General features: G+C 34.5%; 1 protein-coding gene across 9 annotated transcripts in view; it reads left to right on the top strand.

Moving 5' to 3' along the window:
* LOC144956471 (uncharacterized) overlaps positions 1-16,689 on the top strand; it is a 57,355-nt gene that overhangs the window by 33,994 nt on the left and 6,672 nt on the right. For 2 of the 9 annotated variants that reach the window (XM_078887030.1, XM_078886995.1), the window contains 7 exons: positions 933-980; positions 3,322-3,372; positions 5,941-6,129; positions 6,423-6,601; positions 7,932-7,978; positions 9,748-9,828; positions 15,137-16,542. In XM_078887030.1, the coding sequence (XP_078743156.1) occupies positions 933-980; positions 3,322-3,372; positions 5,941-6,129; positions 6,423-6,601; positions 7,932-7,978; positions 9,748-9,828; positions 15,137-16,542 (2,001 nt within the window). The remainder of the gene's footprint in view (positions 1-932; positions 981-3,321; positions 3,373-5,940; positions 6,130-6,422; positions 6,602-7,931; positions 7,979-9,747; positions 9,829-15,136; positions 16,543-16,689) is intronic. The other 7 variants (XM_078887037.1, XM_078887004.1, XM_078887045.1 and 4 more) reach the window with 4 other exon arrangements.

The raw sequence follows: 16,689 nt of genomic DNA, 5'->3' as shown, positions 1-16,689 counted from the left end.
CAGCGCTGATTATCGCAAGTATATTGTCAGGGGTATTTTCTTTCAACATCACTTCCATTGTCACCACCACCACCATCACCACCATCATCATCATCATTGTCATCACTGCATTCGTCAATGTTCAAGGCATTATCTGGCTACTATTACTTAGATAATATGTGGATACTTATTGACAACCATTGTGGTTGTTGACATGTAATGAGTATGATGGTTAGTCAAGACAGACAGTCTTAATTTGAACCCATGATTTAAAGCTTTAAAATATGGAACAAAAATCTCAATAGTCTGTTTAAACAAGGCAGGGATGTTTCCATGTTTGACTTGTTCTAATATGGATACATCTTTTTTCAAAATTGTTTCAGAAAACCATTGTTTTCACATAACAATTTTGAATTGAACAAAGTTATTGCATCATTAAATATTAAAGGGTGAATTGAGGTGTATAAGAGAATGAGTAATATAAGGCTCTCTTAGACTTTCTCTTTGAAAAAGCTGGTAAAGAATTGACCAGCTTTAGTCTTTCTGTGTAAATGATACCATAAGTAGAAAATTAGGACTATTAATTGTCACTAACTTTTTTGTTTCTTTGAGTATCGTTTACCAATTATGATTTATTCAATTTTGGCTGTCGACATTATGTATAAAAAAGACAGCAAAGAAAAACAACTTTGTATTTGTCTTTTGTGTGTGGGTCAAATTATGGCCAAGGCTTTGTGTCTATTATTATATAATTTTTAAAGAATAATACTAAAGAGAACTTTGTTTGCTGGATATTAAATGATTGTTTGATCTGATTTGAAAGTGAATGAGTTCCTGCCCATTTTAACGCTTCATTTGATTTTTTTCTGTTCTTTTTCTCTTTCTCTCTCTCTCTCTCTTTTCCATTTTCACCCCCCTTCACTTCCAAAACATTCCTAATTTGCTGTATGAAGGGTTACAATGCTGGTGGACATTCTCGCTCTAACAGGAGGTCTGACCCGGTGAGTATTGCAATGGCATGGCCTTATGGATATTTCTTTAGGATAATATATTGTTGTAAGCTATTAAGATAAATTGTTAGGGTCTCAAAATCTCAATTGGTAGGACTTTCCAAATCACAGACAGTAGACTCAGTTTGAAATGTAGAATTTTTTTTTAAGAGAGAGAGAATAGGTTGTTGGGTCTCAATTTAGATAAATGGAAAGTTGCCATTGTTAGTCTAATGGAAATGATTTTAAAGGCAGATATAAACAATCAAAAATGATAAGGGTCTTTTGTGTTATTGTTTGATAGATCATCTCGTATTCAAATTCATTTAATCAGAGGTCAAGAGTAACATATCACAAATAGCAATAGTTGCATTAAAGATTGTTGGCTAAATTTGTGGTGCAGCTTAAACCTTAAGTAGTCCATCAGAGCCATTAGGCCCATAGAGTTGGAGTTTATCCCAGTTTCTTAAGCGTGAAACGGACAATAGCAATTGCTTGCTATCCTTTGGATAGGACGCTAGTCTATTGAAAAGTCCTAACCATCAGATCTAACACCGAGCTAGCTACTCATCCACTGCTGGGTAGACAGGGGGAATCAGAAAAAAATCTCGACTGCACCCGGGATCTATCTCAGTCCCTTTGCATGTGAAGTGAGTGCTCTACCAACTTAGCCGAAACCTAAGTAACAGTCAATTGATTTTAATGTTTAATAAATTAAGAAAATAAACTGCTTGGGACAAAGCCCCTTTTTAAATGTTTATTTTATTATCCATCTCTTTTTTAGTATAATTAGTGAGAGTTAGAATGTGTCCTGTTTTGTTTTGATTTTATAATAAGAGAAAATAATATATTGGGGAAAAATGGCCAGATGATATTTCAGTATTTCAAATGATCACTAAAATTCCTTATGATTGACTTGAAATTTATCATTCCAGAGCATGCTAGGTTGTGTGCTATTTGGTCAAAATAATTGATTTCTCTAATCCCAGCTTTATTGTTTCTTGTCTATTATTTTTATATTCTTCATCCCTGCTTGCTACCAATTCTATTATCTGAGACATCATTTTTAACTCATATAATTTACATTTGAGCTTGTACAATGAAAACAGGTTTATCATCTATAGTTGTACACATCCAGTTTTGTGTACTTATAACCAATGCAATTTGAATCAGGAATGCCTGAATAAAGTTGGAAAACCAGCTTTTTAAAAATCTCCCCGCTATCTGTTTTTGTTGTTGTGTTTGTTTGTTTTGTTAGAGACTTGAATTGGGTTTTTTTAGGGGGTTGGGGGGGGGGGGGTTGTTTTTGTTGTGTTTTTTTTGTTTTTTTTAATAATATGGATATTTATCCTTTTTATATATTTTAGGGTAAAACCATTTGATGAAGATAAGCTTTGCAAGACATTTTTTTCATCAGGTCTTTACTCTCAGGCTTTTTTGTTTTTGGACCTGATGAATAAATAGACGCATTTTACCGGATAAATATTGATTTTGAGAATTTTATTTTTTTTCAATGATATTCATATAGTTTTAAAACAATATTTATTTGGACAATGTTATATATGATTTTAAAAAAATTGTGTGCATATTTTATATCACAATAATTTGTTATGAGCAGAACATTTTAATGCTGTATATCTTGGAAGGGTAATATATAATACACACGTTAAACTTGAACACTTATCGTGTTTCTGACCATAATCATGATGAGATTTTATGGTAGTGAAGAATATATTGCAGAAAGATATGATGACAAAGCAATATGCTTCCTCTACAGGACCGTTTAAATTTTGACAAGACATTTCCAGAGAATTTATCTTGTTGAGGAAAATGAAATCTGTCTGAAATTCCACACAAGGATGCCCCATTAGATCAGACGTCCATATATTTGATTATATGGAATAAAAGAGACGTGTCATCTATAAAGTATCTTTCATCTGGTCTTTTCACATGCATATGATTCCCTTCATTATTTTTCATGTTAACATATAGAACACCTGAAACATATGGGCATATTATTGTCATACTGTTATGATTGCGCAACACAAATTCTTATAGACCTGTATCAGCATAGGCATATCAATGTATATTACTGCTTTGAAACTTGATTCTTTTTCTTTCCCTTTAAAAAGAATATTTCTTTGTTTTATTTATTTTTTTTTTCCGTCATTTTTATTTTCCTGAAATTATTATTAGCTTACCTTTATTTTTACTCAATTCCCTATTCTTTTCAATATTTTGATTTTCCATTTGGCTGTTTTTAAAGATTAGGCTTGTTTCATTTCAGCTACAAGTAAGTTTTAATGTTGAATTCTTATTTCATCCCTTTTTTCTCTTTTTATAATGCATGCAGCTTGACAATCAAAACAAGTCTAAACCTTATGATGGACGACTCAAAGAGAGCGTAAGGGGCTAGATATATTTCTTTCATATATATATTATTTAAAGCTTTACTGTAAGTATGTATTGTGTTTCTAGAATTAGAAGCAGAAGTATGGAGAATAAGAAAGGTTAGGCAACTGTGTTGTCTGAATGAATGTTTTTATTAGGTATAATAGTAAATTTTGTGAATCAATGAAACTTAATGAAAAAAAACTGGCAGCTATTCAAGCAATATCTTGTATTATGGCTTTAAGATATGTATACTTTTTGCCATAACAGAAATAGAAGTATATACTTGATTTTTCTGTATATCGAGCCCAATCTAAGTAAAAGCATTTTTAACAGAGTAAACATGCCTTAATTTAGTAACTTTTATAAGATTTTTATTTGAATTGCAATTTGACATTAAAATGACACAGTGAAGAATGAAACATATTTGTTATTATAGCAACAAGAAGTTTTGAATTTTAATATATTTTTAATTAAAACCTATTATTCATTTTCCTCATTTTTTATTCTGATATGGGGACATAACAAATTTAGTAACTCCGACTTGAACAGATTGGATGCTCTCTTCGCCATTGTCTCCAACAACAAAAAAATCCCTTATATTGGCATTGTCTTATTATTTTCTGTATTATATTTCTGACAGATAATGTTGAATAGGAATAATTGTGTTTTAGTCACTTTTATCACTAAATTACTAATCATACCCATCGTACCTGAAATGTGCAACATTTATGCTCTTTACATTTTTTTATATTATAAAGTGTCAAAAGCAAATCATCTCAGTTAATCCATGGTCTAATAAAAAAAATGACAGAGTCTTAAGACTGAAACATAGTAAAAGTTTGTCATTGGATAATTGTTGAAAATACTGTTAGTGTTATTTTTGAAGATTCATCTCTTAGTTTGGAAAACGAAAATGAAGGAATGTAGATCAGTGGTTCTGGGTGGGGATCCTGACCTCCCATAGTGGGCAGGGAGGTACATGCTGTGTCTTCTATCCCCCCATACCCGTTTCCCAATTGTTTCCTGTCATTGTCTTGGAATGAGATTACTTAGTATTGTCCTGATCCTTGCCGGAGTTCCTTGGCTGGGAGGGAAACAGTCGAATGTATAGTTATAGTTTTTGGAAATGATATTTTTTTCCTTGTAAATAATCTCTCTGTTATACATTGTTTTATGTTTAGTTTACATATTATATTATATGATTGGTAAACGTTTGAGTGTATTCCTCTTAGTTGGGACCTGTGCTTGTGTCTGGATGAGACTTTTAGGTGATCTCAAACTAAGTACTTTGACGGTGTGCTCTTGGAATCTACATCTGTTCCCTATTTGAACCAGTTCCCCTTTGTTTTACCTTTTCTTTTGTGCTTTAATTGTAATTCTAGAACTTTTTACTATCCCATTTTCTTCCTTTTTACTGGCGCTGGTATGACCTTAATGTGTTGCAAGTGCCGTAAAACCCTTAAAAACAAAACAAAAGATCAGTGGTTGTGCCATGTTTTTTATTGTTGTTGTTTTTTTTATTTGTTTTTGTTTTTTTTGTGGTTTTCTTTGTTTGTTTTGGTGGTTGAGGAATATATTTAACATTAAGCTGCGTTTCAGTTAGATCCGTCTTCTTTATTTTGAAGCACTTATTGATTGATGCCTTTTGGATAGACTGAGAAGTTAATACAACCCTCGGCATTCATAATTTAAATGTATGATATGATAATATATTTCATTCCCTCCTGAAAGTGAAAGTCTGTAGTGTCTTTTGAAAGTTGTTCAGTGACTTGATTCAAATGGGAATGTTCCATTAAGTGAGCAAATTTGGAGAAAAATATAAGATGGCTATAAACATTAGATTGAGGATTGTTAAATGGACAGAGCAAGATTAATATGTATATATATATATATCTGAAGATAAATTATGTCAAGGATTTTTTAATCCTAACACATCAAGCGAAATGATGTAAAGTTGTGGTTAACGACAGTTTTGTTAATTTGAAGGATGAAGTATTGTAATAAGAGAGCCTGGCGCATGCATGCAATGTGGAAATGGTGTATGATTCACAGTCAGTGAGGGTGTTTCAATCCCTTGTCCTACGATTAACTTAACAAAACTGTGGTTAATCTTCACCAAGTCTTGTTTAAGCACCAGCTTTATTTTCTGAACCTTCGAAGAGGAAAAGTTTGACATCATGATTGTTATTCGGCTTCTGCTTTGATTATGATTGGTCATTTACTTTTTTTTCTAACTCACTCAAACCTAGCCTTCTGAGTCAGTGCTGTCCACTCTCCCTAAGACTTTTGGTACTTAAAAATATTGGAAAAAATTAAATACTCAGATACTCAATCTTAAAGAAAATTGGCGTGTACATGGTTTTATTCAGCTACAAATATCATGTAAAAATTAAAAACAGTAGTTTTAATCATTTGTCCCAGAAAAAAAGTATATTTTGACGCAGTAAAAGTAGCCACAGTCAATCCTGAGATAGCAAGTGTTAAATTTGTGTGTTTTACTTAATGGCTTTTGTAAATAATGTTCTTGTTGCTGTTGGTATATTTTTTGTTCATCATGACATCTATAACTTTCACACAGAATCCTCCTCCTGATCCTTCCTTCAACCCCTTGTCTGATTGGCGCAGGGAAAGAGGTTCTGACAGAAAGGAAGGGTCAGAAAGGCCTGAGAGATCAGAAAGGTCAGATCACAAAAGACATCCTCGCAACTATGGTGGTGGCGCAGACTTAGCCAAAGTCAAAGACAATATGAAAACAATGAGAGAAAGGGTGAGTGAATTTAGGCTGTTTGAGTGATCTGTTTCAATACTGATTTATGAATAAGTAAGTTTGTTGCTGCTTTATCATTCTTCAGGCCGATCTGCTAGGGAGAACACAATAGCATGGAATTCCACCGTCAGAAGTGCAGGGTTCTGAATTTCACAAACAACATGAAAATAGGACATTCAATATATGCAATACATAAATCCTCATATAGGTGAGCAAGGTGAAATATCTAGTAGTAACGATAATAGCTAACAACTTAAAGTTTGATTTAATTTTATTTTTTTTTTGTATTGCAGGAAAAAGAGCGACCAGTATCATCCAGGAATTTGGAGATGGTGATGACAGGCAGAGAACGCAGAAATCATGAACAGTGGAAGCAGGAAAGGGAGCGATATGACAATGAGAGAATACAGAGACAGATGGGAGACACTGGTGGATGGAAACGGGAATGGGACAATGACAAAGTTGTTTTGGAGTAAGATCATCAATGCCCTCCTTATATATTTTTATGCCGTGCAATAAATATTTATTTGTTTTTTGTTTTGTTTTTGTTTTGTTTTGAAGAGGGTGGGCGGAATGACATCTTTGCAAAATTTTCATTTTTCTGTTTAAATAGACAAAATATAAATAATAATAATAATAATAAGAAGAAGAAGAAGAAGAAGAAGAAGAAGAAGAAGAAGAAGAAGAAGAAGAAGAAGAAGAAGAAGAAGAAGAAGAAGAAGAAGAAGAAGAAGATGAGAGAAGAAGAAGATATATATATATATATATATATTTTTTATTTTTTTTATTTTTTTTATTATTTTTTTTTTTTACATTAGATGATGGAATTAAATTCAGAAGCAGATAGTAAATTTGTTAAGCAAAAATGTCATTTTGAACATTTAAAGATTTTCTTCGTCTATTTTAGATGGGTTTTTTTTTTTTGTGGTCATCTAGTACGTATTCTCATGCATCTCAAAGTTTCTCTTCTCAGCTATGTGGTGTTGCGGTATGACAATCGGATCATAATAACCTAGTTGTGTGGAGCCCGGGATGGCCATTTGGGCACCAGATTGGATTGCTCTTTAGTCATATATCTGGACCAGTCGTTTAAGGGGCCTGTGTAACGGCTGGACATCGGGGTGGTATAGTGACAGTCAACTGTTATTACACCTTTGCCCATGATATGCCTCAAACACCCCCACCAGCATCAAGTGGTGATCCATAAGAGGTGTCTTAACAAAATACAGAGGGGAAGTGGAGAAACCCCTCTCAAGCGCATAATGGATGGTGCTCCAGTTTTGAGCTGAAATAATTCCCGGAAACTCTTATACTTGGCTTCCCTGACTTCGGACAGGGTTGCGCATATGAGATGGAAGTCAGTTTGGACAAATTCAATCCCTTGAAGGGGTGAGGACTCCTCGAAACAGGGAGAGAAGTAGCCAGCAAGAGGAAGCACTGGGTGGCGGTGAATCGACTTTGGTAGAGAACCTGTCTTACGGCAGCGTCGCTTCATCAGTGGGGGCTTTCCACCTGACCCACATGTACACATTGTGGCAAAGAACCTGAGACCATAGAGCATCTAGTCGAGCATTGCATTGTGACAATGCTTCTGGACAGAATATAATATCGCCTAACAGGCATCATGCATTGTCTTACATGTTACGTTTTGCTGATGGCCAGGTACCCTTTGTTAAGTGCTTTGAGCACGTTTAGTGGATATTGCGCCGAATAAAAGCTCAAGTTTTTGGTGGGATTTTTTTTGTTTTTTCCCCTCTATTGTCATTTAAAAATTGACTCTGATTATTGTTGCTCGTCCACAGATATGACGACCATCCTCATGCCAAAATGGAGCCTGCCAAACGACCTGGTAAGTTTTAAATTTATTTATTGTGTGTCTCTTTAAAAGCCTGTAGTTTTAAAAAGCTGGGTGGGGATCCTGACCTCCCATAGCGGGCAGGGAGGTACACACTGTGTCTTCTATCCCCTTATATCTGTTTTCCAACATGCTTTCTGTCTTTGTCTTGGAATTGAGATTACTTGGTTTTTTTCTTGGCCCTGGTCGGAGTCCTGGCTGGGAGGGAAACAGTCAAATGCATAGTTATTGTTTTGGGAGATGATATTATTTTCCTTGTAAATCATCTCTCTGTTATGTATTAGTATATTTGTTATTTTTTGATGTATTATGTAAGCATTTGAGTGTATTCCTCATTGTTGGATTTTGTGCTTGTGTCCGGATGAGACTTATAGGTGATCTCAAACTAAGTACATTGGTGGTATGCTCTTGGAATCTACATCTGATCCCTATTTGTTCCCAGTTCCCTATGTCTTACTTTCTCTTGGATGCTTCAATTGTAATTCTAGAACTTTTTACTATCCCATTTTCTTCCTTTTTACTGGCGCTGATATAACCTAAATGTGTTGCAAGCGCCGTAAAACCCTTAAAAACAAAAACAAACAAACAAACAAGTTTTAAAAAGTCAGCAAGTCTTTAATTTATACATTCTTAATTATATTAAAACAGCGTAAATACCCACTCATTAATAAGAGGTAATGAATCTACAACTTTATATACACTACCACAGATCCTTTTAAATCTTTCAATTCATGAATTCTTTCAGATTGAACCACTATTTATCCAGTTTTCTTGAATTTGATATGAAGAATTTAGAAAATAAAATCCTTTGGAATAATGATGGAAAACAAAGTCCACAGTGAAAAGAAAGAACTACATTTCAAGTAAAAGAAAAATCGATTAAAAAAATTTTTTTTTTTTTTTAAATAAAGCAATAAATTCTTTTTTTTTATATAATTGATGCATATCTCATAGTTACAATATTTTTAGAAATGTCTTTGTTTTGAAACTTGTACATATTTGAGGTATGTTGGCATTGGTTTGACTCTCAGAAATATGTTATTGATCATCGGGAGGGGGGGGGGGGAATATGATTTTGATAATTTTCTTTGACATTGTCATTGTTCTTGACATAATGTTTTCTTATACCGACCTATTTTGTTCATCCTTTAATCAAATACTAATACCTTGGGGACATTCCCTTGAGAAGTGGAAAATTAGTTAAAAATTCATCCACACTCAAGCTATCTATCAAATACTTTTGTACTTTTCATGTTTCTTTGTGTCTTTGTATTCACCTGGTTTCTGCCTGGAGTCTTTTGCTGAGTAGAAACCATTTATATGGATTTATCCGTTTATGAAATGAAATATGTTTTCCCTTGAAATTGAAACCATGTATGTATATATACGTGCATTTAAGTACATCCCTTCTGTCTCTTGTCCTGTGCTTGTCTCTTGTCCTGTGCTTGGGTCTTGATGGAAATTATAGATGTTCTTAGACGAAACATCAAAATAAATTGCTCCTGGATCTTCTTTTGTTCTCTGTTTGATTAGTCGTCTCCTTGACTTCTTTTTATCTTTCCTGCTTTTCTGAGCATCTATTCATGAAGACTATAATATGATCTTGACTATTCTACCATTATTTTTTTCTTTTTACCTGAGAGTTTCAAGCATACGGTATCTCTCAAAAACAATGATACATCAAAGTCATATACCAGTTTCCTGTTCCTTTCCCCCATCACTTACAAAACAATAATATTTAAATTATCTCTCTCTGTCCCAAGCTGGTCGCATTGGAAGTGGCCGATTTGATAGAGGTGACTGCAGGGAAGATCGCCCTAAGGCCATTGTTAGGGATGGGAAAGGTAGCTTGATAGCATGCTTCCTTGTGCTATATAGACCTCATAATTATTTTTGATATCAGCTATTACTATTTCCATTATTCAAATCACAATGTTACCTGCATTCTATAACTATGACACAACTTTATTGCATGCATCATTAATATGAAGAGGTAACTTTGTCCAACTCAAAAAAAAATGTTCTGCAAATTTTTTAATTTTCCCCCCATTTTGTGAAGTTATTGTCTCATTTATCTAACACAGCCATACTGTTACATCTCATTACGCATTTTAATAGACATTTTAGTTCCCATCACTAGGCTTGTAGCAAAAATAGATAAGTGGAGGTGTGTGTCCTTGTAAGGAACAGAATCTTAAATATTGACTTGGCCAATAAAATAAAGGCTAGCGAGCATTGTAATATAATGTAAGTTATTTAAAACTCGATTTTTATGATTCACTAATGATGAGACAAAATAAAGGGTATGGAGAAGTGCCTGATGAAAACAGAGAATAAATATTTTACATTGTAATAGAGTCAAAACTGGGATCCAACTGATACACCACCCACTGCCTGGCTGAGAGAGAGAGAGAGAGAGAGAGAGAGAGAGAGAGAGGAGAGAGAGAGAGAGAGAGAGAGAGAGAGAGAAAGAGAGAGAGAGAGGCAGACCCACTAGCCACTGAGCAGTGGGTGTCGTATCAATTGGATCACTTGTTTGGTTCTCTGACATCGTGATATTTTTCTTTTCCGTTTTCATTTGCCACTTACTTCTTCATAACCTCTATTTTCTCATCATTATTGAAATAAGTACCCAATCTACACTTTTTCTGATATTTATATTGTCACCATGTCTTATAGAATTATAATTAATCAGCATTATGATATTTATATTTAATAAAGATTATCATCGTCTATCTCACAAATGGATATTCAAAACTATGAATGTAAAGATAAAGATCAGAAAAAAGTGTTTAAGGTTCAGTGCCAGACAAAGTGTACACTACCGGTTACTAGCAAAGTTGGTGTGTAGAAGGTCTCACCATGTTTAATATGAATAGAGCTGTTATGAATGTTTGTACCTTTTTCCCCATTTTTATTTGATTAAATTTTTGTATCATTTCTGTATTTCTCTTTCCGACTATATATTGTTAAGTGTTGCCAGATTTCATTTTGTTCTGTAGTGGGAACAACTTTCTATTTCAAAATGATAAGACGAACATATCTCTTAATGAATATATTATGGATATTAAAGCTGGTGATTGGTCATCAAATTAAATCAAAACAATCGAAACAAAAATTTACTGTATATCTGACTCGAGGAATTACAGCAACAAGTAATATCCATTATTTTGGTGAACTAATTTCAGCCAATGGTAAGGTGCAAACTTTTGAATTGTCAGTTTATCATTTAAAGATTGAAATCTGGTCATGTTACGGTCAGGATGAACACCTTTCTGGCAACTCTTGATGATTAGTTGGATTCTGGTTTGGTTGATTTTTACCATGATGATTTTATTTCAATTTTGAGTTGTAATTTTCTAACATTACTTTAAATTAAACATGTTATAAATCCTTGTTTATTAAGCTAGTAAATCTTTACTTATATCAGTTGCATGGGATTTCATCGATGTTTTTTTATATTTGATACATATTTTAATTTCATTTTTTTTGTTTTGGTCAACAATTAAATGTTTGTGTTTTTTTTCTGTGCATACGCCTTTTCTGACAAAAGTTATCATAATATCAGCATTGTAAATTGACGCTTTTATCTTTAACATCAGTGAAGTAAACAATAGTACAAAGACAATTATCTGTAAACAATGTTGGCTTGAGATAATTCCAGAGGAGAAATTTTTTTTCCCTCATTGTCCTCAGATAAATGCATTATAATCTTTCTTTTTAACCTTACTCTGTATATATACATGTATACAAAAGCAGCTTGAAATTTAGATTTGTGAACCCCCACACCCATTTGTTATTGTCCAGTTCATTAGCTATTCCTGGCTGATTCATCATCCATAATTTTTATACAGACAAAAAAGAAAAAAAGATAAAGCTATTCTTAGGTGACCTGTTACCCATACTTTCAGAATTGTAGAAAATACAGTGATAAATATATAGACTGTGGGTCACACTGTGCACTCTTTGATAACTGAATTTTATAAAAAGAAATTATGAAAATTACACTAAACCGGGTATAAATGAGTATGGAATAAATTAGGGGCATTGAATGTGACCAAGACCGTTGTGCTCAAGTTTGAAAAATGGCAGATGAAACTTGTGAGTTGGAATAGAAAGAGATAAAAATGTTATAATAAAGGGCATGGGGCATGCATGTCACTGTAAATCCCATAGACAATTATGGAATGTTAAAGAAATTATTAAAAAAAAAATTACTTTTCTTATTTATTATTGTTAATTAACAATCAACAGATAATTGAAAATATTACAATCCATTTTATAACTTATACATACAGAAAAATAAAGCAGAACATTAAATATTTAGTTTTTACTCAAAAGTTTCCAAAACTTAGTAAGAATACAGGATGTCAATAATATGATGACCATTGCTGTTTCAATTATCCATATAACTAAAATCTTCACAAACAGAACATTAGCATAACATTCATATAGTGCAAGCTGCTGTAATAATTTTTTATCCTTTTTCCAGTCACATTGAGCATATTGACTGTTGTTTCCTGACCATTGGGTTACGAAGCAGATTTGTATGCGAAGATCTTTCATGAAATCTTCCAAAATTGATACACTCCAGCACAGTTTCCTGGAACACACAGTTTTCTCAAACTGATTTGAATGTCCCGAATTTTTTCCTTATTATTCTTTGTTATCATTTCATTCCTTTCTCGAACCAATTTGTACCTGGAACACAGTTTCTTGAACCAATTTCATTCAGCCAAAATAAGAAAATGTTTATTAATGGTTGTTTTGTTTTTAAAAAAATGCGAACAGTGATTTAGACTACTGATGATTTATCGCGGCATTGACAGTTATGTATGTGTGTATCTATCTACACTGTAGGTATATGTATACAGTGTGATACACATGCAGACACACACAGCCACTCACACACTCCATCGCTGTTTAACATAACCAACACCTCTCTGTTTATCACTTTGCCATTCATTCTATTTTCAATGTCATGTGCCGTGATTTGCTAATAGTTGACTACGACAATAAACGAATGTCATGAGCCCCCCATACACACATACACCAACCCCTTGTAATATTTCATGTATAACATTATCTCGCTCAACATGTAGTTGAGTAAAAAAAAATGAAAATTCATCGTCAAGTGGATATTTGTCTTAGGGTCTATTCGATGGGAAGACTGGAGTAACGCAGTTGTCAGCTGCAGCTCAGCACCACAAATTGACCTCGGGAGAGGTAAATACTGGAATATGCGGTGAATATTCGAACTACGATGCAAAGACCATCAAGTTGTTTTGGCAAGGCACAGTTTCCTTGAACTATGGTTTTCTCAAACTTTTTTGCTTGTCCTGAAGAGTTTGAGGAAACCGTGCTGGAGTGTAGTTCATATTAATCCACTCTTTCCAACAATGCCAAACATGTAGATCCTAAAAGTATATATTTCTTACTACATTCATGACAAACTAGTTTTTAAAAAACAACTCATGTGCTTCCATGCAGATCCAATTTTTGTAACAATCTTTCAGCTTCTTCTTGTCATCTTTCATGTCACATTTTCTAGCAGGTTGAAATTCAGACGACCAACAAAGAGCAGTCACCTAAAATAACTTTGTTACTTGTTGATCTAAATAGTTGTTGATTGAAGAGTCTGGGAATACAAGAGAGCATCTCAGGCTTGATCAGAAAATAGCAAATGGCTGTCATTACTTGTATGACTCCTAGGCGGTTCCAAATCATTCTCATTTCCAAGTTACTTAGAAGTACATGAGGTTTTAAAAAAAAATGAAATAAGTGTCTTTGTTAACTGAAGTACAACTTAAAGAACTTGAATTAAGTTACATTGTTGACTGAAGTTCAACTTCAATGAGAAAATATCAGCCATGCTTCACTCATCCTGAAATAATAATATGGGATGAATAGATAATTAAAAAGATCAAGAGTTGAAGGCCCGGGGGGAAGGGGGGGGGGGGGCATGTAAAATGTCTACTATGACAAGCTGATGACAAACTGACATAATTTAGTCATTAAAATGAGAAATAAAACCTAATGAGATCACTAAACATCTGTGATGTGCATGAACCCAGAGACTTACACTGACATAAGAAATGGTCAATTAGAAACGAAATTAGTGTTTTATTCCAATTCAAGCAATTGTTATTAATCAAAAGTAATTGGTACACCACAAATTAAAAAAACAAAAACATTGTGCAATCCTAACAAATAATAGATAATAGCTTACCTGATTAACTTGCATATTACATTGGTAAAAGCTGAACGAAGTCTCAATCTGTATCAATATCAGACTTGTTAGTGTCTTGTTAGTATTGAACGGCTGAAATCCCTATGGGTGACTAAATCTCATAGAATTTACATTTTCAAGGACATAAGAATTCAGGGCCTACAACTCTTGTGTATTTAAGAATATATGCAAATTGTTTTACTTCAGTAATAGCCTTCACAGGCGAGATCATGGTATGGGTTATGAGTCACTTACGTATGGCAAATGGTGTTTTTTCTCCTTTGAAAAGTATGAGTGATGCATCAATCGTGGATGGCAGATGAGTTGTAAAAACTAAAAGGCTGAATAAAAAATAAAAGTATCAATAATTAGGTAATAGCATCTCTTTAATTTATTATTATCAGTGTAGTTGAAGCATGCCTAGAAGGGCAAAGAATTTACATTCATGACAATTTATGTAGAGCTTTACAAAGTGGTCAATAGGTGACAAGTCACCAAGGAATGGGTGTAGGAATTATGAGAATTTAAATAATTATGCCTAACAATTTAACAATGTAAAGGAAAATACTGATTTTTAAATAGCATGTTATTTCACTCTATTATATTAGCGGCAAACTGGAAGTCTCTGTATTGTATTATCTTTCATGCAAATATAAATTAAGAAAAGATTCAGCATTTATTTTACCCATCAAAATTCATTTCTAATTTGACACAGTGTCTAGAGATGATATGTTTAAAGATTTTGTCTAAATAGATGATTAATGAAACCTGATAAAAATTGATTTCAATGATTTCGTTGAGACAAAATTGATATCCAAAGTATGAAAATATAAATAAGATATTGTATGGGGGTGGGGGGGGGGAGAGCTGGAGTTTGCAAAAATGCAATGTATGTTCATCATCTTTACTTTTAAACATTTCAGGTGGATCATCCCAACATGGTCCGTCTCAGCAAAGTCACCACCAATACCATGCCCAGCAACAACAACAGCAAGAGCAACAACAACAACAACAAGCACCACCACCATCTCATCATCATCACGCCCCCTTAAGCCCTCAGTCATCAGCAGCACAGCACCATCAACAACTATCACCAAATGCAGAATCCAAAGCCCCACCACGTGCAGGAAGAGGGAGAGGCAGAGGTCGTGGGCGAGGCAGAGGGACAGTTCAGGCTCAGAGCCCTGGAGCAGAAAAATCCCAACGCCCTCGTACGTGGTCAGGGGGTGATGACAGATTTGTAGAATGCCAGAAGGAAATGCTTGTGGTGAAATTTGACAACACTGCGGGAGATAACTCTGTCGAGGTTGAATACGATGGTGAAACACCTTTATCTCCAACACCTTCTTCAAGGTCATCAGGATCAACTCCAGGGAGAGGACCTACTGGCCGCACACAAAACCAAGGAGGCAATAGTGGAGGCACCTCAAAGCCTAAAGGAGGGCGACAGCAACAATCAAATCATAATCAGCAACAGAAACCCACTAGAAGCAAGGCAGGAAGTGGAAGGATCATGACAGGTCACCAGCATCAACAACCACAACAACAACAACAGCAAAAATACAACAATCTACCTCGTTTCCATCATCATGACCAGTTTGTGGATGCTGAGTGGGACAGTGCTGCTGACCTGAACTACCGCCATTCCTATGACGGGTCCCTCCCACCCACTTCTGGTAAAGTTCGAACCTTGTCTTCCCATTCTCACAGTCAGGGAGATAGTGAGGAATGGGAAGATTGCACAGAGTCCTCCGGAGCTCCAGAAGAAGAGGGTCTATCAGATTATCATCAGAAGAATCTCCACCTTGATTGCCAGTTGAATCCTGAGGCACCTGAATTTCTTCCCACTTCTCCAGATTTCCTTAAAACACCTCCAGGTCATGTCAAAGTTTTAAACTGGGCTGGAAGTAACACCCCAACATCCCCGCAGTCTAATCTCAGCCAACCGGGATTTTCATCCATATCATCCCCCCGACAACACCAGGAAACAGGGTCAAATCAGTCATCCTTTTCATCTCCTGGGTCATCTGCATCAATTCGGGCTAAATCTCGAAGAGAAGAAGTGGATTCGATGCCTGAACCAGATGAGCCTCTACCACCACCATTCCTTCTACAATCAGACATAACACCAGTAGCCATGACAGTGGCTGAAGATGAAGTTCATTGTGATGATGATGAGTACTATGATGATGAAAAGTTTGGGGATGTCCTGGAAAACGGAGATAAGAGTGTAGACCATGAGGCTGATGATGAAAATGATGATGATGATGATGATGAAAATGAGAGATTTGAGGATTCTGTTGATGATGTTCCAAAGAATGAGGAAAAGGTGTGAATAAGTTTTTTTATGCTTTGAATTGATATTGTCTTGAAGAACATTATATAATTTGTTTTGAAATCATAGGATGATTGTCAAAATTTTATTTTTAAATGTTTTTTTTACAAATCAGTTATTTTAGGGCAGAATACTTTTGAC

This window comes from Berghia stephanieae, chromosome 1 (genome assembly GCF_034508935.2).
Source record: "Berghia stephanieae isolate SIO BIC M18660-M18661 chromosome 1, UCSD_Bste_1.3, whole genome shotgun sequence".
NCBI lineage: Eukaryota > Metazoa > Mollusca > Gastropoda > Nudibranchia > Aeolidiidae > Berghia > Berghia stephanieae.
The sequence above is the reverse complement of the archived record's forward strand: the minus strand, read 5'-3'. Positions and strand labels throughout refer to the sequence as shown.